The sequence below is a fragment of the Podarcis filfolensis genome (genome assembly GCF_964270895.1).
Source record: "Podarcis filfolensis genome assembly, chromosome: W".
NCBI lineage: Eukaryota > Metazoa > Chordata > Lepidosauria > Squamata > Lacertidae > Podarcis > Podarcis filfolensis.
The window spans coordinates 24,562,935-24,582,509 of record NC_139619.1 but is presented as its reverse complement, the minus strand read 5'-3'; the positions used below and the strand labels follow the sequence as shown (position 1 = coordinate 24,582,509).

The window sequence follows — 19,575 nt, the reverse complement described above, 5'->3', positions numbered from 1 at the left end:
CGTACTGGGAGCCAATGTAGATCTTTCAAGACCGGTGTTATATGGTCTCGGTGGCCGCTCCCAGTCACCAGTCTAGCTGCCGCATTCTGGATTAGTTGTAGTTTCCGTGTCACCTTCAAAGGTAGCCCCACGTAGAGCGCATTGCAGTAGTCCAAGCGGGAGATAACCAGATCATGTACCACTCTGGCTCAAGTCCTAGGCTCACAGCGCCACCTGCGTCCCTCCACTTTCATTAGGTTGTCCCTATTTTCATTGGAGAAAAGTTGGAGGATGTGGAGTTATCCCACCCCGAGTCATCTGAAGGCAGTTTTTCAGTGTTTACTGTTTTATTATGTTTTTATAAATGTTGGAAGCTGCCCATAGTGGCTGGGGCAACCCAGTAAGATGTATCGGGTATAAATAATAAAATTATAATTATGGAATGGGATGTCCCTATTTTCACCAGAGAAATGTTGGAGTGTATGCTGTCAGTATTGTAAATACTGTCTGACATCAGCTCTCCATGAATGGAGACAGGGAATCTCCCAGCCCTACTTGGAAATGTCAGGGATTTAATCTGGGACCTTAAAGCCCTCCCTTAGAAAGAGCGTTCCATAAATGTGGGAAGTGAACCCTACGCTGACTGGGGAATTCCTCATGCCTGCTTTCGTGCGCAGGTGTGGTTTGCAGCCGCATGCTCGCTTTGATACTGTCATCGGCCATAAACCGTTTACGCTCTAGTCACGGACCAGGATTCTCTATGGATGAGGAGCGGCATTCTGTAGCTTTGCATCTCTACGGTGAAAAGCCACAACGACCATAGACGTATAACTATAGAGTTTACTTCCGCTCCGCGGATTTCTAAAGCCCGCTCAGCGGCTCTTAAATATATTACCCCGAGCTTCCTGCCCTTTCCTTTTCGAAGCTGAAGCCAAAATGGTGAGTTGTTGTGGCTGTTGTTGTAGCGGCGGACTCTCAATCCGCCGCCATCGGTCCTCTAAACGGGCTAATGGTTGGGCTTCTTCTGGCAGGGGAGTCACGGGACACCCGGGCGAATCCTTGGCGCCTTGTATTGGGGAGAGCGGATGAAATGGGGAACCGGCTTGGGGGCCCGGGCCTGGTGCAGGCCTCCGATGTGTGTGCGGCTCGCCCGCTTTTGGTAGGGAATTCACTGAATCGTTCTTTGAACTTACGCAGCCCAAGGGGAAGAAGGCCAAGGGGAAGAAGGTGGCTCCGGCCCCTGCTGTGGTCAAGAAACAGGAGGCCAAGAAGGTTGCAAATCCTCTCTTTGAGAAAAGGCCCAAGAACTTCGGCATCGGTGAGTTGGAAAAAGGAATTGGGGATTGGAATGATGGGTCTCTGCAGCCCTGTTGATCCATCAAGGAGCCTATACTGAATAGGCGTTTCACAGGAAGTGGGAAATACACGCCTGTCTCTAAAATACATGTGCATGGGGAATACTGCTGGTTTTGTTGCATTTTGACCAGTGACTATTTGTCTATTTATAACAAGTATTTATATGCTTCTGTATCCTAGAAATATATCGCTGAGGTTTTGCAACAGTATAAAACCATACAGTAAAATCATTTTTGAAAAGCAAGTTAAAAGCAAAATAATTTAAAGCAAGCATCAGTTGATCATTGAGGAGGGATCTACTCTTAAATGCCTGCATAGGCCTTAGGGTGTAGCAATTTTTAATTGATATTTCATTGGAAGAATTTCATTTTTTAAAAAAAATGATTAGAAAAGGAAAATATGAACGAGAATTAAAATAAAAAATACTCAATTAGGTTTCCGTACATATTAAGACTAATGTATAGCCTTAATATTCTGTTACAAATATGTTTATCAATAACCTAGTATTTTCTGTATAAACTCGTCCCAAATATATTTATCCAAAGAAAGTGCATCTATAAGTAGTTGTTCATATTTTGCTAATATTGCCATGTTATCAAGCTATTGATTATGGAGAATTATAACTATTCTTCTAGTTCATTGGTCCCTTAGCCACCATTAGGGCATGCAGCTTTTCTATATTACCACGTTTTTTCCAGAGAGTGTTTTGCATGTGAAAATGGGTCAAATTTATTTTTATTGGCTAATACATTCCATATCTTTCTAGCTGACTTAATTGTTTCAAGAGTCATTTGAACTTCCAAATATTTTGATCCTGATACTGCCCAGCCCATTAAGACCATCAACAGGTTTCCAATAATACTTTTCAGTAAATATGCCTGGTGGTATAATTCAGAATTCCAAATCCACTTTCTTTAATTAGTAATTGCATTTTCTGCAAAGGTATTATTTGTATTTTTGAGCCCCAAAGGCATTTCCTAAACAAAGAGTTTATCTTTTGGAAATATGACCCAGATATAAAAAACTGGAAGTCCTCTCAGAATATAGATAAATCTGGGAATAATATTCATTTTTAGGGCATTCATCCTTCTCTAAAGGGTAAGGCTTAATAACCCTAACTATTGATGTCTAGATGTTATTTATATTGTTACTAGTTATGTTATATCTCTTGGTATTAACATGCCCAAATTAAATAGATTCGGTAGAAATTTGATTTTGCTTAATTAGGTGTGTGATTAAATTTTCACCTACTGGCATCTCAGTTCCTATTTGGAACAATTAATAGTGTGTCTTGATACCTTGCCAAAATATCATCTGCAAATAACACTAATTTGTATTTAACTGAGTTGAGAACTACGTAAATCTCAAAATGTTGCCAGGGGTTCTAAACCTATTAAAAAGCAAACATGAAAGTGAACACCCTTCTCTGGTTCCTTGGGCCAATTGAAACAGAGCAGATATAATGCCATTTACTTTAACTCTAGATGTGGTTGAAACGTACAGTATTTTAATCCATTTTATAAAACCCAGCGGAAATCCAAATTTATTAAAGCTGCTTCTGTGTAGTCTATAAATTTTGTTGAAAGCCTTCTCAGTTTCTAATGATATAATTAAAAATGGATTCTTATTTTTATTAAATGTATCAAGTCCACCACTATCTGCGGCTTGTCTTGTTTTTATGAAACCAGTCTGGTCACTCATATTTCCTGAGCTACTATATTATTTAATTCATTTTTTGGTATTTCCTTGTACAATATAGTGGTTGGACTTCCAATCATTTGTGTTCAAAGGTCCTTAAGTTCCTCTTTTAACATTTTCCCCTTTTTATTCTTTAATTTGTTTTTATCAGAGGAATATGCAATAATTCGGCCACACATATACATTTTATATGCTTCCCATTCAAATGGTCTTGCAGAAGCTGTTGCAGAATTAGAATCAAAATATTATATAGTTTCTGTTCACATATGTTGTATAAATCCTTCATCATTAAGAAGGGAAACATTTAAATACCCCATTTTTTTACCTTGGCTGTTTTACTAAATTCACATTTCCAGATTACTGCGCTGTGATCTGATACACATCGTGGATTTGATTATTGAGGATGATGCTAAAAATTGGTCTTATGGAAAGAAATTCTAATGCACTGGTGATAAGAAAGTGAATTCTCCTTTGGTAGGGTGCATTAGTTTCCACAGATCTTTTAAATTTAAATCTATCATATATTTCTTAATTGCTTGTCTCGCTAAATATGTTTTCTTTATCAGTGTATTTCTATCTAAATTAGGATTTATGTAATATCAAACTTTTTGGCAGGCATTTAGAAGGGCCTGGTGTTTCCACTATGTTTTGGAAGACCAAGCTTCTCTGGGCTGTGAGCAAATGATGCAAAAGAATATTTGCTATCAGAGTGATGCTGCTGACAATCTTCTCCACCAAGATCGCTGATGCTCCTGCCACCTTTGCTCTGGGCTGAAAACCAGGAATACAAAAGGATAACCAGTAATTGCTAAGGAAGCAATTATTTTGAGTTGTCATTTTGCCTTTCAGGGCAGGACATTCAGCCCAAACGGGACCTGACTCGCTTTGTGAAATGGCCTCGTTATATCCGACTTCAGCGACAAAGAGCCATCCTCTACAAAAGGTTGAAGGTGCCTCCAGCAGTTAACCAGTTCACTCAAACATTGGACCGTCAGACAGGTGAAGGCCGGCTCCTTTCCTTGGCTCTAAGGTGGAGTTGCAGAAGGAGGTGGGGTAGCTGCTCAGATTCCTTGAATTGAATGTGCACCCCATGTTTTGGGAGTTTGCTGGAAAGAGGCAAGTGTGAGAGAACTAGTTTTACACAGTGCTGTAGTAAGAAAGGTAGGGATGCGGGTGGCGCTGTGGGTTAAACCACAGAGCCTTGGGCTTGCCAATCAGAAGGTCGGCGGTTCAAATCCCCACAATGGGGTGAGCTCCCGTTGCTCAGTCCCTGCTCCTGCCAACCTAGCAGTTCGAAAGCACAAAATGCAAGTAGATACTGCTCCAGCGGGAAGGTAAACAGCGTTTCCATGTGCTGCTCTGGTTCACCAGAAGCGGCTTAGTCATGATGGCCACATGACCTGGAAGCTGGCCGGCTCCCTCGGCCAATAAAGCAAGATGAGCACCGCAACCCCAGAGTCGTCCACGACTGGACCTAATGGTCAGGGGTCCCTTTACCTTTTTGTAGTAAGGAAGGGTTTTCCTTTGTGTGCAGATGATGCTAGCAAAATATTTGCTATCTGAACTTCCTTGATGACTCCCAACCACCAAGATCACTGATGCACAAAAGTCATGTCCTTTAGGGGAGGGGGATAACGGGAACATGGTGTTTAAGAGAGAGGCTTTCCTCTGAACGGTTCCAATTGTCTTCCACAGCTACTCAGCTTCTGAAATTGGCCCACAAATACAGGCCTGAGACGAAGCAAGAGAAGGAGCAGAGGCTGCGGGCCCGTGCAGAGCAAAAGGCTGCAGGGAAAGGTGACGTCCCTACCAAGAGGCCTCCTGTGCTCAGAGCAGGTAACCTTCCTACTTTATATTTATACATTTAAACCTGGTTGAATGAAAGCTTGGACAACTAGCCATATTTATTTATTGTGTTTATATCCAAAAAGTTCAAGATGGCGTAGATGGTTCTCCCCCTCCTCATTTTACCCTCGCAAACAATCCTGTAGGGTAGGCTGGGTTGAAATACAGTGACTGGCCCAAGGTTGCTCAGTGAGCTCCATGGTTGAGTTGCGGTTTGAACCCTGGTTTCGCCCAGGTAACCACTGCATCACACTGGCTACCGTGATGGTGTATGAATTTCTTCACCTGAACTGCAGACTAAAGAGCATAACATAGAACTTTTTAACCCTGAGCAGTAGCAGGCCCTTCCTCTGCTAGTCCTTGACATGGCTAGGAAAAGCTGGCAGCTTGGTGCTTTGTTAACACCACTTGAGCCACTGTGCTTTTCCACAGACAGGGAGCTTTGGATTTCTTTATTTTTGCCTGGGAAAACAAACTTTTGTAGCACACTCAAGTTAACTGGCTTTTTCTGCAGGTGTCAACACCGTTACAACTCTGGTGGAGAACAAGAAGGCGCAGCTGGTGGTGATCGCACACGATGTAGACCCTGTTGAGGTAAGGAGGTGCAAGAGTCGGGGTCTTGTACCCAAAAGCTCAGATTTATGCTGCTAAGTGGTTTTTTAAATGAATAGCAGCCACTGCATTCTTGTACGGGTGTTTTCTGCTGTTTCTTTCCTTAGCTTGAACAAAATGGTCACCCACTCCTGCTCTAGATAATTCTTAATGTTGCCAGGTCACTATGGTTACTGTTGAAATGTGCTTGGCTGTACAACTTACTTTGGAAAACATCAGAGTCCTGTTAACAAATTTTCAAACTTGGCTCTTTTTTAAAAAAAAATAATTAACAATTTCAACATAACAAATTATCAAAACATATCATATTCATTATTTCCCCCCTTTTTCCCCACCCCCCGAGACTTCCCTCAGCTCCTCTCTCTGATGTCTCAGCACATATTATTCTCTGCATGTTACGAAATTATACATATCCTTACATTATCTACCCTGTTATCAACCAATAAATTTGTGTATGTTTATTGAAAACCTGCCAAGGAGTCCAGTTCATTTTGTTGTCTTTAGATAATTTGTAAAAAGCTCCCATTCTTCCTTAAAGTCACAGTTGTCTTTGTCCCGCAATTTGTATGTCAATCTAGCCAGCTCTGCGTAACTCATCAATTTTTCTTGCCACTGTTCTTTCGTTGGGATTTCCTCGTTCTTCCATCCTTGTTCTATCAAGACTCTTGCTGCTGTTGTAGCATACATAAATAGGTTCTTTGTTTTTCTTGGCAGGTCTTGTCCTACAGTCCCTAACAGAAATGCTTCTGGTTTTTTTTTTTACAAATGTCGTTTTAAACAGTTTTTCAATTCATTGTTTATCATTTCCCAAAAAAATTTAACTTCTCTACAATATCTGTACTGGTGTAATATACCATCTATACATCATTTTCATATAATTTTCTTTCAAAAGAGAACAATCTGTAAATTTCAAATTTACTTTCCACAATTTTTCCCAGTCCTCAAATTGTATCTTATGTCCTATATCTTGTGCCCATTTGATCATGACCAAATTGACCTCATCTTTTGTTTCCCATTCTAGCAAAATACTATAGGTTTTCTTCAACAGCTTCACTTCTTCTATAACGTCCTTTTGAAATCTAGAAGTTGTATACTAAACCCTTTCTTGTTGTCTTCTTTGTACATCTCATGTAATTGTCATTTTCCTTCTTGATCCTCAACAAATCTCTGTATGTAGGCCACTTCCCCTTTTTGCCAAGCGGTTTGAGCAACGAGGCTTCTATTGGTGATGACCACCAGGGTGTTTTTTGTTCTAATAGGTCTTTTTTTTATCTCTCCCACACCCTCATTAAAGATCTCCTGATTATATGATTATAAAATCCTTTGTGGACTTTCCGTTTCCCATACCATAAATATGCATGCCATCCAAATCTGTTATCATGGCCTTCCAAATGTAGTGCTTCTTCCTTTTCCAGTTTTATCCAGTCCCTAATCCACACCAAACACGCAGCATCATAGTACAGTTTAAAGTCTGGCAGGGCAAACCCGCCTCTTTCTTTTATATCTGTAAGTGTCTTATGTTTAATCCTTGGCCTTTTGCGCCCTCCCCCCCCCCCCCAGACAAACTTGGAAATATCCTTCTGCCATTTGACTCTTTATAGAGCAGGGTATGGCTTTTGCAATGGTGCTTGAATTTCTTCACCTGACTGTTGGCTATTTGCAGATTAGTTGCGCTGCAGAAGGCGTGCTGGGGAGACCACACATTACAAGGAATGCAAAATAACTTTTGCTAGGTTTTAATAACAAAATCAAAAACTCCTTTTACATTAATTATAATATATCAGTAAGCATCAACCAACCAACAACCCATCCACCAGGGTACTGAGAGAGCTAGGTGCTGCTCTTTATATACTATACCCAACAGCTTAATTAACATAACTTAACAGCACCTGCTATACTGCTTCACAGCTGTAAAACTAGGTGACATTATTTGCTCTGGCCCTTAAAGAAATACACATCTTGTGGAACAATAATGAACCTTCAAATTTAAAGAGACCATTCAACACTGACCCCTATCTGTGAAGAGCAAAATCATACGAGCTTTTTAACCCTGAGCAATTGCCAGAGCCCTTGTTGTAAAGCAGGGATGGGGACAGCCCTGTTGTTAGACTCCTGCTGCCATCATCCCTAACCACTGGGGCTGATGGGAGTTAGGAGTCCAGTAAAGTCTGGAGGGCCACAGTTCCTAATTCCTACTGTATTAAAAACTGAACAACCGCCAGCTTTAAAGCATTTCTTCTCCCCTCTCTGATCCAGCTGGTAGTTTTCTTGCCTGCCTTGTGCAGAAGAATGGGAGTGCCCTATTGCATCATCAAAGGCAAGGCAAGGCTGGGCTGCCTTGTCCACCGAAAGACCTGTACCTGTGTTGCCTTCACTCAGGTTAATCCGTAAGTAGCCCTGAAAACATTTTTCACCTATTTTCTAATTCAAATGAAGAAACCGAAGAGGCTGGTATGGTTTGGGGCAGTTACACCTTTAACCGCAAGCTAAACAGCTGTTAAAGCTGCAGCCTTTCCTCCTTCCGCATCTGGAAATGCTAAGTTCACATGCCAGCTGAGCAGTTGGTTCCCATATTGGTAACTACTGCATGACCCCAGGCCTGCAGGGCATTGACTGCATGTAAAGCTTAAAAGTTGACATTATTGCTGCTAGCTTAGTGTGGCATCAAACTGTGTTTTTACTTAGAGGTTCACCCTAAAGTGGACCATAATGGGTGTTACGTTCAAACCATTGGATTGAGTCTTACTCAGAGCCGACCCATTCAAAATAATGGACATGCCTAACTTGAAGCCACTAATTTCAGTGTGTCTACTCTGAGTAGGACTAAATTGGATGCAACCCTTAGAAATTAAGGGACTTGTTAGTCTTTTGTAGGGGTCTGCTTTGTGTCTAATGTCATTGAATGAACACAACTGCTGAAGCTAAATGAACTTTTAAGAGAACGTTGCCCTGAAAAGTGGCACTTAAAGCAGTATTTCAAATTGTAATCTACTTGGAGAACTCAAACTCAATTGCTGGCTTGTTGAATCTGTCGAAACTGCCCGGTTTCGAATCTTCCATTCCTGGGTAAGGTGATTGAGAGAGCGGTTGCTGAACAGCTTGGTAGGTTTCTGGATGAAACATCGGCTCTCGATCCATTCCAGTCCGGCTTCCGCGCTGGTCATGGGACCGAGACGGCTCTGGTCGCCCTAACAGATGATCTCCGCAGGCAGCTGGATTGAGGCGGGTTGGGGCTGCTGATTCTTCTAGACCTGTCAGCAGCCTTCAACATGGTTGATCACGAACTCCTAGACCACCGCCTTGCCGACGTGGGGATCCAGGGCACAGTCCTCCAATGGCTGCGCTCGTTTCTCTCTGGTCGGGGACAGAGGGTGGCGCTTGGGGGGGAATTGTCATCGCGCCACTCCTTGGTGTGTGGAGTGCCTCAGGGTGCGATTCTCTCCCCGATGCTTTTTAACATCTTTATGCGCCCCCTCGCCCAGCTTGTCCGGAGTTTTGGGCTGGGTTGCCATCAGTATGCCGATGACACCCAACTCTATCTGTTGATGGATGGCCATCCTGACTCGGCCCCAGACACACTGACCAGATGTCTGGAAGCTGTGGCTGGATGGTTACGTGGGAGCCGGTTGAAGTTAAATCCTTCGATCAACTGGCTCCTTCAGATGGAGGATGAATGACACCTTATTTGGAGATGAAGAAGTGTATAAAAAGGCCCAAAAAACTTTGAGAGATTATTTTGAAATAAATATGAACACTAATGTAGAAAAAAGAGTAATCTGGGACGCAAGCAAAGCTGTTATGAGAGGGTTTTTGATACAACAGAATGCAATAAAGAAGAGAAGGCAAAATGAGAAGAAAGATAAAATTTTGGAGAAAATAAAAGAATGTGAGAAGAAATTGAGGGTAAAACCAAAATCGCAGGAGATTTTGAGAGAAATAAAATTATATCAAGTACAATATATGGAAATGATGAATCAGGAAATAGAATGGAAAATTAAACAAATGAGACAAAAAAACATTTGAATCAGCTAATAAATGTGGGAAATTGCTGGCTTGGCAAATGAGAAAAAGACAAAAATTACCGTATTTTTTGCTATATAGGACGCACTTTTCCCCCTCCAAAAATGAAGGGGAAATGTGTGTGCGTCCTATGGAGCGAATGCAGGCTCCTTGGCTTTGCCGCGACGCACCTGTCCTGGAAGCCGGAGGAGGAACAGAAGGGTCTCCTTCTGTTCCTCCTCCTGCTTTGCAGCGACGCGCCTGTCCAGCGAAGCCGGAGGAGGAACAGAAGGGTCTCCTTCTGTTCCTTCTCCAGCTTCGCTGAAGGGCGCTGCACCTTCCCCCTCTCTGCGCAGCGCCTCTCCTGTGAAGGAGAGGCACTGCGCAGAGAGAGAGAGAGAAGGTGCAGCGCCCCTTGAGCAACGCGCCTGTCCAGCGAAGCCGGAGGAGGAACAGAAGGGTCTCCTTCTGTTCCTCCTCCCGCTTCGCAGCGACGCGCCTGTGCTGGAAGCCGGAGGAGGAAAAAAAGGGTCTCCTTTTTTTTTTTTTTAAAAGATATTTATTAGGGTTTTACAAAAAACAGAGATTTACAGAATGACAAGAAAACAAAGAAAAAGAAAAATACTAAAAATACAAAGGTACATAGAAAAAAAAAAGAAAATACAAAAAGCAAATAGATAGGGGAAAATTAAAAAGCAAATCCATTTTTTGATATCTTTAAGCTCATTTGCTTGTTTCCTTGACCTCCTCACACCTCCCCTTTTTGTATTCCCATTTACATAATCAATTCAGCAAATCCTTATCCTCTTTCATTTATCTTAACTCTATATCATAACATATTATAACTCTATATTTTCATCCATTTATCAATTCATTTTTGCATATTCTTATTAACTTTCGTTGCTGAATACCACTTATTGCCAAACCAAACATAATTTTAACATTCATTAATTTTACAATATTTCTGAAGATAGTCTTTAAATTTCTTCCAGTCTTCCTCCACCACCTCTTCTCCCAAGTCTCGGATTCTGCCAGTCATTTCCGCCAATTCCATATAGTCCATCATCTTCATCTGCCACTCTTCCAGGGTGGGTAGGTCTTGTGTCTTCCAATACTTTGCAATAAGTAGTCTTGCTGCTGTTGTTGCATACATAAAGAAAGTTCTATCCTTCTTTGGCGCCAATTGGCCGACTATGCCCAGGAGAAAGGCCTCTGGTTTCTTCAGGAAGGTATATTTAAATACCTTTTTCATTTCATTATATATCATCTCCCAGAAAGCCTTAATCCTTGGGCACGTCCACCAAAGGTGAAAGAAGGTACCTTCATTTTCTTTACATTTCCAACATTTATTATCGGGCAAATGATAGATTTTTGCAAGCTTGACTGGTGTCGTGTACCACCTGTATATCATTTTCATAATATTCTCTCTTAGGGCATTACATGCCGTAAATTTCATACCGGTGGTCCACAACTGTTCCCAGTCAGCAAACATGATGTTATGACCGATATCTTGTGCCCATTTAATCATTGCAGATTTAACCGTTTCATCCTGCGTGTTCCATTTTAACAGCAAGTTATACATTCTTGAAAGCGTCTTAGTTTTGGGATCTAACAGTTCAGTTTCCAATTTTGATTTTTCCACCTGGAAGCCAATTTTTTTGTCCAAATTGTAAGCCTCTCTTATTTGATAATAATTAAGCCAATCTCTCACCTTATCTTTTAATTTCTCAAAGCTCTGCAATTTCAGTTTGTCTCCTTCTTGTTCCAATATTTCCCAATATTTCGGCCATTTGGCCTCCATATTGGGCTTTTTCAGAGCCTTTGCTTCCATTGGTGACAACCACCTTGGGGTTTTATTCTCCAATAAGTCTTTATATCTTATCCAAACATTAAACAATGCTTTCCTGACAATATGGTTTTTAAATGCTTTATGTGCTTTACCCTTGTCGTACCACAAATATGCATGCCACCCAAAAACATTATTAAAACCTTCTAAATCCAAAATGTCTGTGTTCTCAAGAAGCAGCCAATCTTTCAACCAGCAGAATGCTGCCGATTCATAGTAAAGTTTAAGATCTGGCAGGGCAAATCCGCCTCTTTCCTTTGTATCAGTTAATATTTTAAATTTTATTCTGGGCTTCTTGCCCTGCCAGACAAATCTAGAAATGTCTCTCTGCCACTTCTTGAAACAGTCCATCTTGTCCAAAATTTGCAAAGATTGAAACAAAAATAACATTTTTGGCAATACATTCATCTTTATAGCTGCAATTCGGCCCAACAAGGAAAGCTTCAAATTTGACCATATTTCTAAGTCTTTTTTCACTTCTGTCCAACATTTCTCATAATTATCTTTAAATAAGTTTAAGTTCTTGGCAGTCATATTAACCCCCAAGTATTTAACTTTTTTCACTAATGTTAAACCTCAAAAGGGTCTCCTTCTGTTCCTTCTCCAGCTTCGCCGAAGGGCGCTGCGCCTTCTCCCTCTCTGCGCAGTGCCTCTCCTGTGAAGGAGAGGCGCTGCGCAGAGAGAGAGAGAAGGCGCAGCGCCCCTTGAGCAACACGCCTGTCCTGGAAGCCGGAGGAGGAACAGAAGGGTCTCCTTCTCTTCCTCCTCCCGCTTTGCAGCGACGCGCCTGTCCAGCGAAGCCAGAGGAGGAACAGAAGGGTCTCCTTCTGTTCCTTCTCCAGCTTCGCTGAAGGGCGCTGCACCTTCTCCCTCTCTGCGCAGCACCTCTCCTGTGAAGGAGAGGCGCTGCGCAGAGAGAGAGAGAAGGCGCAGCGCCCCTTGAGCAATGCGCCTGTCCAGCGAAGCCGGAGGAGGAACAGAAGGGTCTCCTTCTGTTCCTCCTCCCGCTTCGCAGCGACGCGCCTGTCCAGCGAAGCCGGAGGAGGAACAGAAGGGTCTCCTTCTGTTCCTTCTCCAGCTTCGCTGAAGGGCGCTGCGCCTTCTCCCTCTCTGCGCAGCGCCTCTCCTGTGAAGGAGAGGCACTGCGCAGAGAGAGAGAGAAGGCGCAGCGCCCCTTGAGCAACGCGCCTATCAAGCGAAGCCGGAGGAGGAACAGAAGGGCCTCCTGTTCCTCCTCCCGCTTCGCAGCGACGCGCCTGTCCAGCAAAGCCCGAGGAAGAACAGAAGGGTCTTCTTCTGTTCCTTCTCCAGCTTCGCTAAAGGGCGCTGCCCCTTCTCCCTCTCTGCGCAGCGCCTCTCCTTCACAGGAGAGGCGCTGCGCAGAGAGAGAGAAGGCACAGTGCCCCTTCAGCGACGCGTCTGTCCTGGCTTCTGCTTTAGCCCTGCGCAGCCTCTTTGGGCAGGGGGAGCCTTCATCCCACTGCCCTGAAGAGGCTTGGCGCGGTTACCCCAGAAGCCAGAACAGCCACACGGTATCCCAGAAGCCAGATCCCTCTTGCTGTTCTGGCTTCTGGGGTTCAGAATAATTTTTTCTTGTTTTCTGCCTCCCAAAACTAGGTGCGCCCTATGGTCCGGTGCGCCCTATGGTCCGGTGCGCCCTATGGTGCGAAAAATACGGTAAATACTATTACAAATTTAGAAGTGGAAGGAAAGAACATACATAACCCAACTGAGATTAGAAATTGTTTCCAGAGGTACTTTAAACAATTATATTCACAAGGGCCACAGAAAGAAATGGACATAGACGGATTTTTGGAAACAAATGGATTACAAAAAATCTCTCAAGAAAGTAAATTAATGTTGAACTATAAAATATCTGAACAGGAAGTAGAAGGTGCCATTCAAAATATGCAATTGGGCAAATCTCCAGGACCGGATGGGCTGACTTCTAGATAGTATAGATCTTTGAAAGAGTGGTTAATACAACCTTTGAAGGAAGTCTGCAATGAAATTCTGGAAGGGAAGAGGGCACCAGAGTCATGGAAAGAGGCGTATATTACACTTATACCGAAAACAGAGACTGAAAAGACTCAGCTTAAGAACTACCGCCCTATATCGTTACTTAATGTGGATTACAAAATTTTTGCTGACATTTTGGCCAAGAGATTGAAAAAGGTATTGATGGAAGAGATTCATAAAGATCAAGCGGGCTTTCTCCCGGGAAGACATTTGTCTGATAATTTGAGGAACATAATTGATATTTTGGAAAAACTAGAAGTGAATATAAACACTAAAGCAGTTCTGATATTTGTGGACGCGGAGAAAGCTTTTGATAATATCTCTTGGAGTTTTATGAAAAAGAACCTACAGGGGATGGGGGTAGGCCAAGGTTTTGAAAATGGTATAGGTGCAATATATTCTGAACAAAAGGCTAAATTAATTGTAAATAATGTGGTGACGGAAGAATTTAAGATTGAAAAAGGGACACGACGGGGTGCCCAATCTCCCCATTGCTTTTTATATCGGTCCTGGAGGTTCTGCTGAATATGATTAGAAGGGACCGGTTGGTTAAAGGTATACAGGTCGGAGCTAAACAGTATAAATTGAGAGCATTTGCAGATGATTTAGTACTGACGTTACAGGAGCCAGAATCTAGTACTAAAAGGGTTTTAGAACTAATTCAAGAATTTGGTCAAGTGGCAGGATTCAAATTGAACAAGTCAAAAACTAAGGTTTTAGAAAAAAATTTAACACCGATTGAAAAAGAGAGGTTTCAGAATGAGACAGGTCTGAATGTGGTCAAGAAAGTGAAATACTTGGGGATTAACATGACAGCAAAGAATGGGAACTTATTTAAAGATAATTATGAAAAATGTTGGACGGAAGTGAAAAAAGACTTAGAAATTTGGTCAAATTTGAAGCTTTCCTTGTTGGGTCGAATTGCAGCTGAATGTATTGCCTAGAATACTGTTTTTGTTTCAAACACTGCAAATTGTGGACAAGATGGACTGTTTCAAGAAGTGGCAGAAAGATATATCTAGATTTGTCTGGCAGGGCAAGAAGCCCAGAAAAAAATTCAAGATATTAACTGATGCAAAGGAAAGGGGTGGATTTGCCCTGCCAGACTTTAAACTTTACTATGAATCAGCAGCATTCTGCTGGTTGAAAAACTGGCTGCTTCTTGAGAACACAGACATTTTGGATTTAGAAGGTTTTAACAGTGTTTTTGGGTGGCATGCATACTTGTGGTACAACAAGGTTAAAGCACATAAAGCATTTAAGAACCATATTGTCAGGAAAGCTTTGTTCAATGTTTGGATAAGATATAAGGATTTATTGGAAAATAAAACCCCAAGGTGGCTGTCACCAATGGAAGCAAAAGCCCAGAAAAAGCTCAATATGGAGGCCAAATGGCCAAAATATTGGGAAATTTTGGAACAAGAGGGAGATAGACTAAAACTGCAGAGTTTTGAGAAACTAAAAAACAAAGTGCGAGATTGGCTTCATTACTATCAGATAATGGAGGCATATAATTTGGACAAGAAAATTGGCTTCCAGGTGGAAAAATCAAAATTAGAAACAGAACTGTTAGAACCCAAAACTGGGATTTTGTCAAGGATGTATAACTTGCTGTTGAAATGGAATACACAGGATGAAACGGTGAAATCTGCTATGATTAAATGGGCACAAGATGTTGGACATAACATTATGTTTGCTGACTGGGAACAGTTGTGGACCACAGGTATGAAATTTACGGCATGTAATGCCTTAAGAGAGAATATTATGAAAATGATCTACAGGTGGTACATGACACCAGTCAAGCTTGCAAAAATTTATCATTTGCCCGATAATAAATGTTGGAAATGTAAAGAAACTGAAGGTACATTCTTTCACCTTTGGTGGACGTGCCCAAAGATTAAGGCTTTCTGGGAAATGATCTATAATGAAATGAAAAAGGTATTTAAATATACCTTCCTGAAGAAACCAGAGGCCTTCCTTCTGGGCATTGTCGGCCAATTGGTGCCAAAGAAGGACAGAACTTTTTTTATGTATGCTACAACAGCAGCAAGAATACTTATTGCAAAGTATTGGAAGACACAAGATTTACCCACTTTGGAAGAATGGCAGATGAAGGTGATGGACTATATGGGATTGGCAGAAATGACTGGCAGAATCCGAGACGAGGGAGAAGAGACGGTGGAAGAAGATTGGAATAAATTTAAAGACTATCTACAGAAATATTGTAAAATTAATGAATGTTAGAATGATGTTGGATAGAAATTAAGTGGTTTCCAGCTGTAATGCTTTAAGAATATGGGAGAAGGGTATAAATAGGTTAAAAAGTAACTAAAATGGTGTTGGATTGGAAATAAGTGGTATTAGCAACAAAGTTAATAAGAATATGCAAAAATGAATTGATAATGGACGAAAATACTGAGTTATAAAATGTTAAGTTACAGAGATAAGATAAATGAAAGAGGGTAAGGATTTGCTGATTTGATTATTTAAATGGGAATACAAGAAGGGGAGGTGTGAGGAAGTCAAAGAAACAAGCAAATGAGTTTTAAGTTATGAAAAATAATTGTTTTTAATTTTTCTTATTTTTTCTGTATGTTTACTTATTTTTTATTTTTTTTATTATGTGTTTTTGTTTATTTGTCTTTGTAAAATCTTAATAAATATTTCTTTAAAAAAAATGAAGTTAAATCCTTCGAAGACAGAGGTCCTCTGGCTGGGACGGGGCGATATGGGATTGAGGGGGCAACTCCCATCTCTTGCGGGGGTGCAATTAGTGCCAGCACCGTCCGTTAAGAGTTTGGGTGTAATCTTCGATACCTCCCTCTCTATGGAGGCGCAGATTACAGCTATAACAAAGGCGGCATTTTTTCATCTCCGCCAAGCTAAGCAGTTGGCCCCTTATCTCTCTCGCCCTGACCTAGCCACTGTGATCCATGCGACGGTCACCTCCAGACTGGATTATTGTAACTCGCTCTACGTGGGGCTGCCTTTGAGACTGACCCAGAAACTCCAGCGGGTGCAGAATGCCGCGGCGAGACTCCTTATGGGGTCTTCGCTGCGAGACCACATTCATCCGGTACTATACCAGCTGCACTGGCTCCCGGTGGAGTACAGGATCAGGTTTAAGGTGCTGGTTTTAACCTTTAAAGCCCTATACGGCCTAGGACCCTCGTACCTACGGGACCGCCTCTCCTGGTATGCCCCACAGAGAAACCTACGGTCTGCAAATAAAAACATCCTGAAGGTCCCAGGCCTCAGGTTAGGCTGGCCTCAACTAGAGCCAGGGCCTTCTCGGCTGCGGCTCCAATCTGGTGGAACGCTCTGTCACAAGAGACTAGGGCCCTGCGGGACCTGACATCTTTCCACAGGGCCTGCAAGACAGAGTTGTTCCACCAGGCCTTTGGTCAGGGCGCAGCCTGACTCCCTCCTCTGGCAACCTGCACAGAATTTTGCTTAATGGTTGCCATCAACTTGATTTTAATTAATTTTTATAATGAAATATTTTTAGAATGTTGGATTATTTGATTGTTTGATTATTTGATTGTTGTTAGCCGCCCTGAGCCCGGCTTCGGCTGGGGAGGGCGGGATATAAATAAAATTTATTATCATTATTATTATTATTATTATTATTATTATTATTATTATTATTCTCCTTTGCAGCGAGGAGAAGGGAGCTCTAGCTAAACTCGTGGAAGCTGTCAAGACAAACTACAATGAGAGATACGATGAGGTAAGATTGTGCCTATAGGATCTGTGAGTATATTGACTAATTTGTCAGCTTTTGGAAAGTGCCCCCCCTCCCTTGCAGTGGCATGACCACTGTCCAGCTTGCTGAAATCAGGAATGGCTTGCTAGCAGCCTCCAATATGAAAATTCATTCCAGCCCTGTGTAGAGAATTCCCTCATGTAGCAGAAATATTGTGAGTGAACAGCAGTATCATGTTGACCCACTGAGCTGGTAGCATCTAAAAATATTTTGGACAAGATAACAGGATTGAGAATCTAAAAATGCTCACAGGAGAAAAGAAAAGGACTTGAGCTGCCATTGAGTTATACAGCCTGTTAGCAATATTCCAGAGTCTGTGTCTATAGTACTACAATGTTTGGAACTGTTACTACTTGTTAGAGCACAGCTGTAATGTATGAAGTGGAGTTGATTTGAGTCTCTGTTCCAGTAGTAGTTTTTGCATCTAATTTGTACTTAAAAGCCGACACTCAGGTTATTGCTGTGAATGTTAAATCCTCAAAAAAAATTATACCATTTAATCTAAATTTTAATTGTAAGTTTTGTAAGTCACTTTGACATGTGAGCAATCTTTTTTCCTTCCAGATTCGTCGTCACTGGGGCGGCAATCTTCTGGGGCCGAAGTCAGTTGCCCGCATTGCTAAGCTTGAAAAAGCCAAGGCTAAAGAACTGGCCACTAAACTTGGATAGATGTATCCGATTTGCCTCAAGAAGTTATTCCCATAAAAATAAAATACTGCAAACAAAATGTGTTCCAGTTGTTTTCTGTAAGTTTTTAGTGATTAGAGTGTGGTGTTCTGTCAGTTATGTCTTATGGTAGCCTTGTCTAGTAAAGGGGGATTCCATAGCACCTAAGAAGAAATTATTCCAGCGTTCCTTTCTCCATTTTCCGTCCCAAGGGGAGAGAATTTAAGATTTGCGCCAGTAATGAGCACCCTGGAAGCTTATCTCTGCAGGTGTGAAAGCTCAAACAATACCTCCATGGAGCTTTGGCCAATGTTAGCTGCAAGTATATTGGGTTCTAGAACATTTCATAAGTTGCCTTGACAAGACAACAGAAATCAATCAGCTCACAGGGGAAGAGTGCAATTGAAATACCCCGCAACTATGAACTTCAGAAGTTTACAATACTTCTTTTTGATAGGGACTTTGTGTCATTATTGTTGCCAAGAAGAAACAAAGCTGTATATGCGACATGATTTATTTACTACTTCATTACATGGAACTTTGCATCATATTGTATCAACAACATGCTGATTTGCACAAACACTAATACTCTTTAATCCTGATTTCCTTCATGTCATTTCTGATTACATAGCATTAAACAACCCAAGATAAGCACTACAATTTGAAAGGCTTTCACCTTCCCTGTTAAGGCCCCCATCATCCCAATTTCTCCCTTAACCATGCCTACCCAGAAGTGAGTCCTACTGAATTCAGTGGGACTTACTCCCAGGTCAGTCGGGTAACACTGCAGCTCTAATATATTGCAGCCAACTTTCAGCAGAACACAAGAGTCTTCCTTGCTTAGGTCTGCTTGCTCTGGTCACTGAAGTGCTGCAATCAAGTCAGAAGGCCTGTTCCTCTGTATAAAGTAGTGACCTCTGAGACTGGCTGCAGCTCCTGTGAGCATTTTGAGGCCAAGCTTGCACCAAGGAGTTGTAAGTCTTCGAGGTGAACCTTCTGAGTGAATTTCTTGTACCACATGTAGGAGGTAGCTGCACACAAACCATACCTGCAAAGAAGGGAGAAAGCTAGTGTTAAGACACAAGGTTAACCTGCGAAGGGCACACAATTTTAGGGTCAGTAATGTATGCAAAGGGTTGCCATATATTGAGTACAAAAAGGACAGTGACCTGGGGAAAGGGGCGTGCGGGGCCACAGCCACAAAGTTCAGGCTGGCGGCAGCCAGGGAATGCAGAGTGCCTGTACACTTCTCCTGGCTCAGGCTGGCAGCGGCCACTGTGTGCAGAGCAGCCCAAGTCAGGCAAAATACCGTATTTTTCGTTCTATAAGACGCACCTAGTTTTTAGAGAAGGAAAACAAGAAAAAAAATATTCTGAATCAAATGTTGTTGAAGAGGCTTTGCGCGGCTATCCCTGAAGCCAGAACAGCAAGAGGGATTCCTGTGCAGCAATCCTGCTTGCTGTTCTGGCTTCCGGGATAGCTTCGCAGCCTGCATTCGCTCCATAAGACGCACATACATTTCCTCTTTTTAGGAGGGATAAAGTGCATCTTATAGAGGGAAAAATAAGGTAAATACTGTCCCCCCAACACAGACATTTCCTTTAAAATTTATAAGTACCCCTGGATGGGCCTGTTGGGCCCCAAAAGAACATGTCTGGGACTTATCAGACATGGCAACGCTACCCAAGGGTCATCCAGTGTAACTCCTGCAATGCATCATTGCTTTTATTTGGCACATTGATTTGGCCATTTAATAACCAATCATTTCCCAAAAATTCAAAAGTGAGAA

The 19,575-nt window shown here is 42.1% G+C and overlaps 1 protein-coding gene across 1 annotated transcript; it reads left to right on the top strand.

Annotated features, from left to right (window-relative positions):
- Window positions 1–797: 797 nt before the first annotated feature.
- LOC310753847 (large ribosomal subunit protein eL8-like) lies at window positions 798–17,847 on the top strand. The gene is made up of 8 exons (XM_083595208.1): window positions 798–918; window positions 1,177–1,297; window positions 3,883–4,032; window positions 4,729–4,869; window positions 5,393–5,472; window positions 7,747–7,877; window positions 17,015–17,084; window positions 17,685–17,847. Exons 1-8 carry the CDS (start codon window positions 916–918, stop codon window positions 17,787–17,789), a joined length of 801 nt encoding a protein of 266 aa, XP_083451334.1. The 5' UTR covers window positions 798–915; the 3' UTR covers window positions 17,790–17,847.
- The last annotated feature ends 1,728 nt before the right edge of the window (window positions 17,848–19,575 follow it).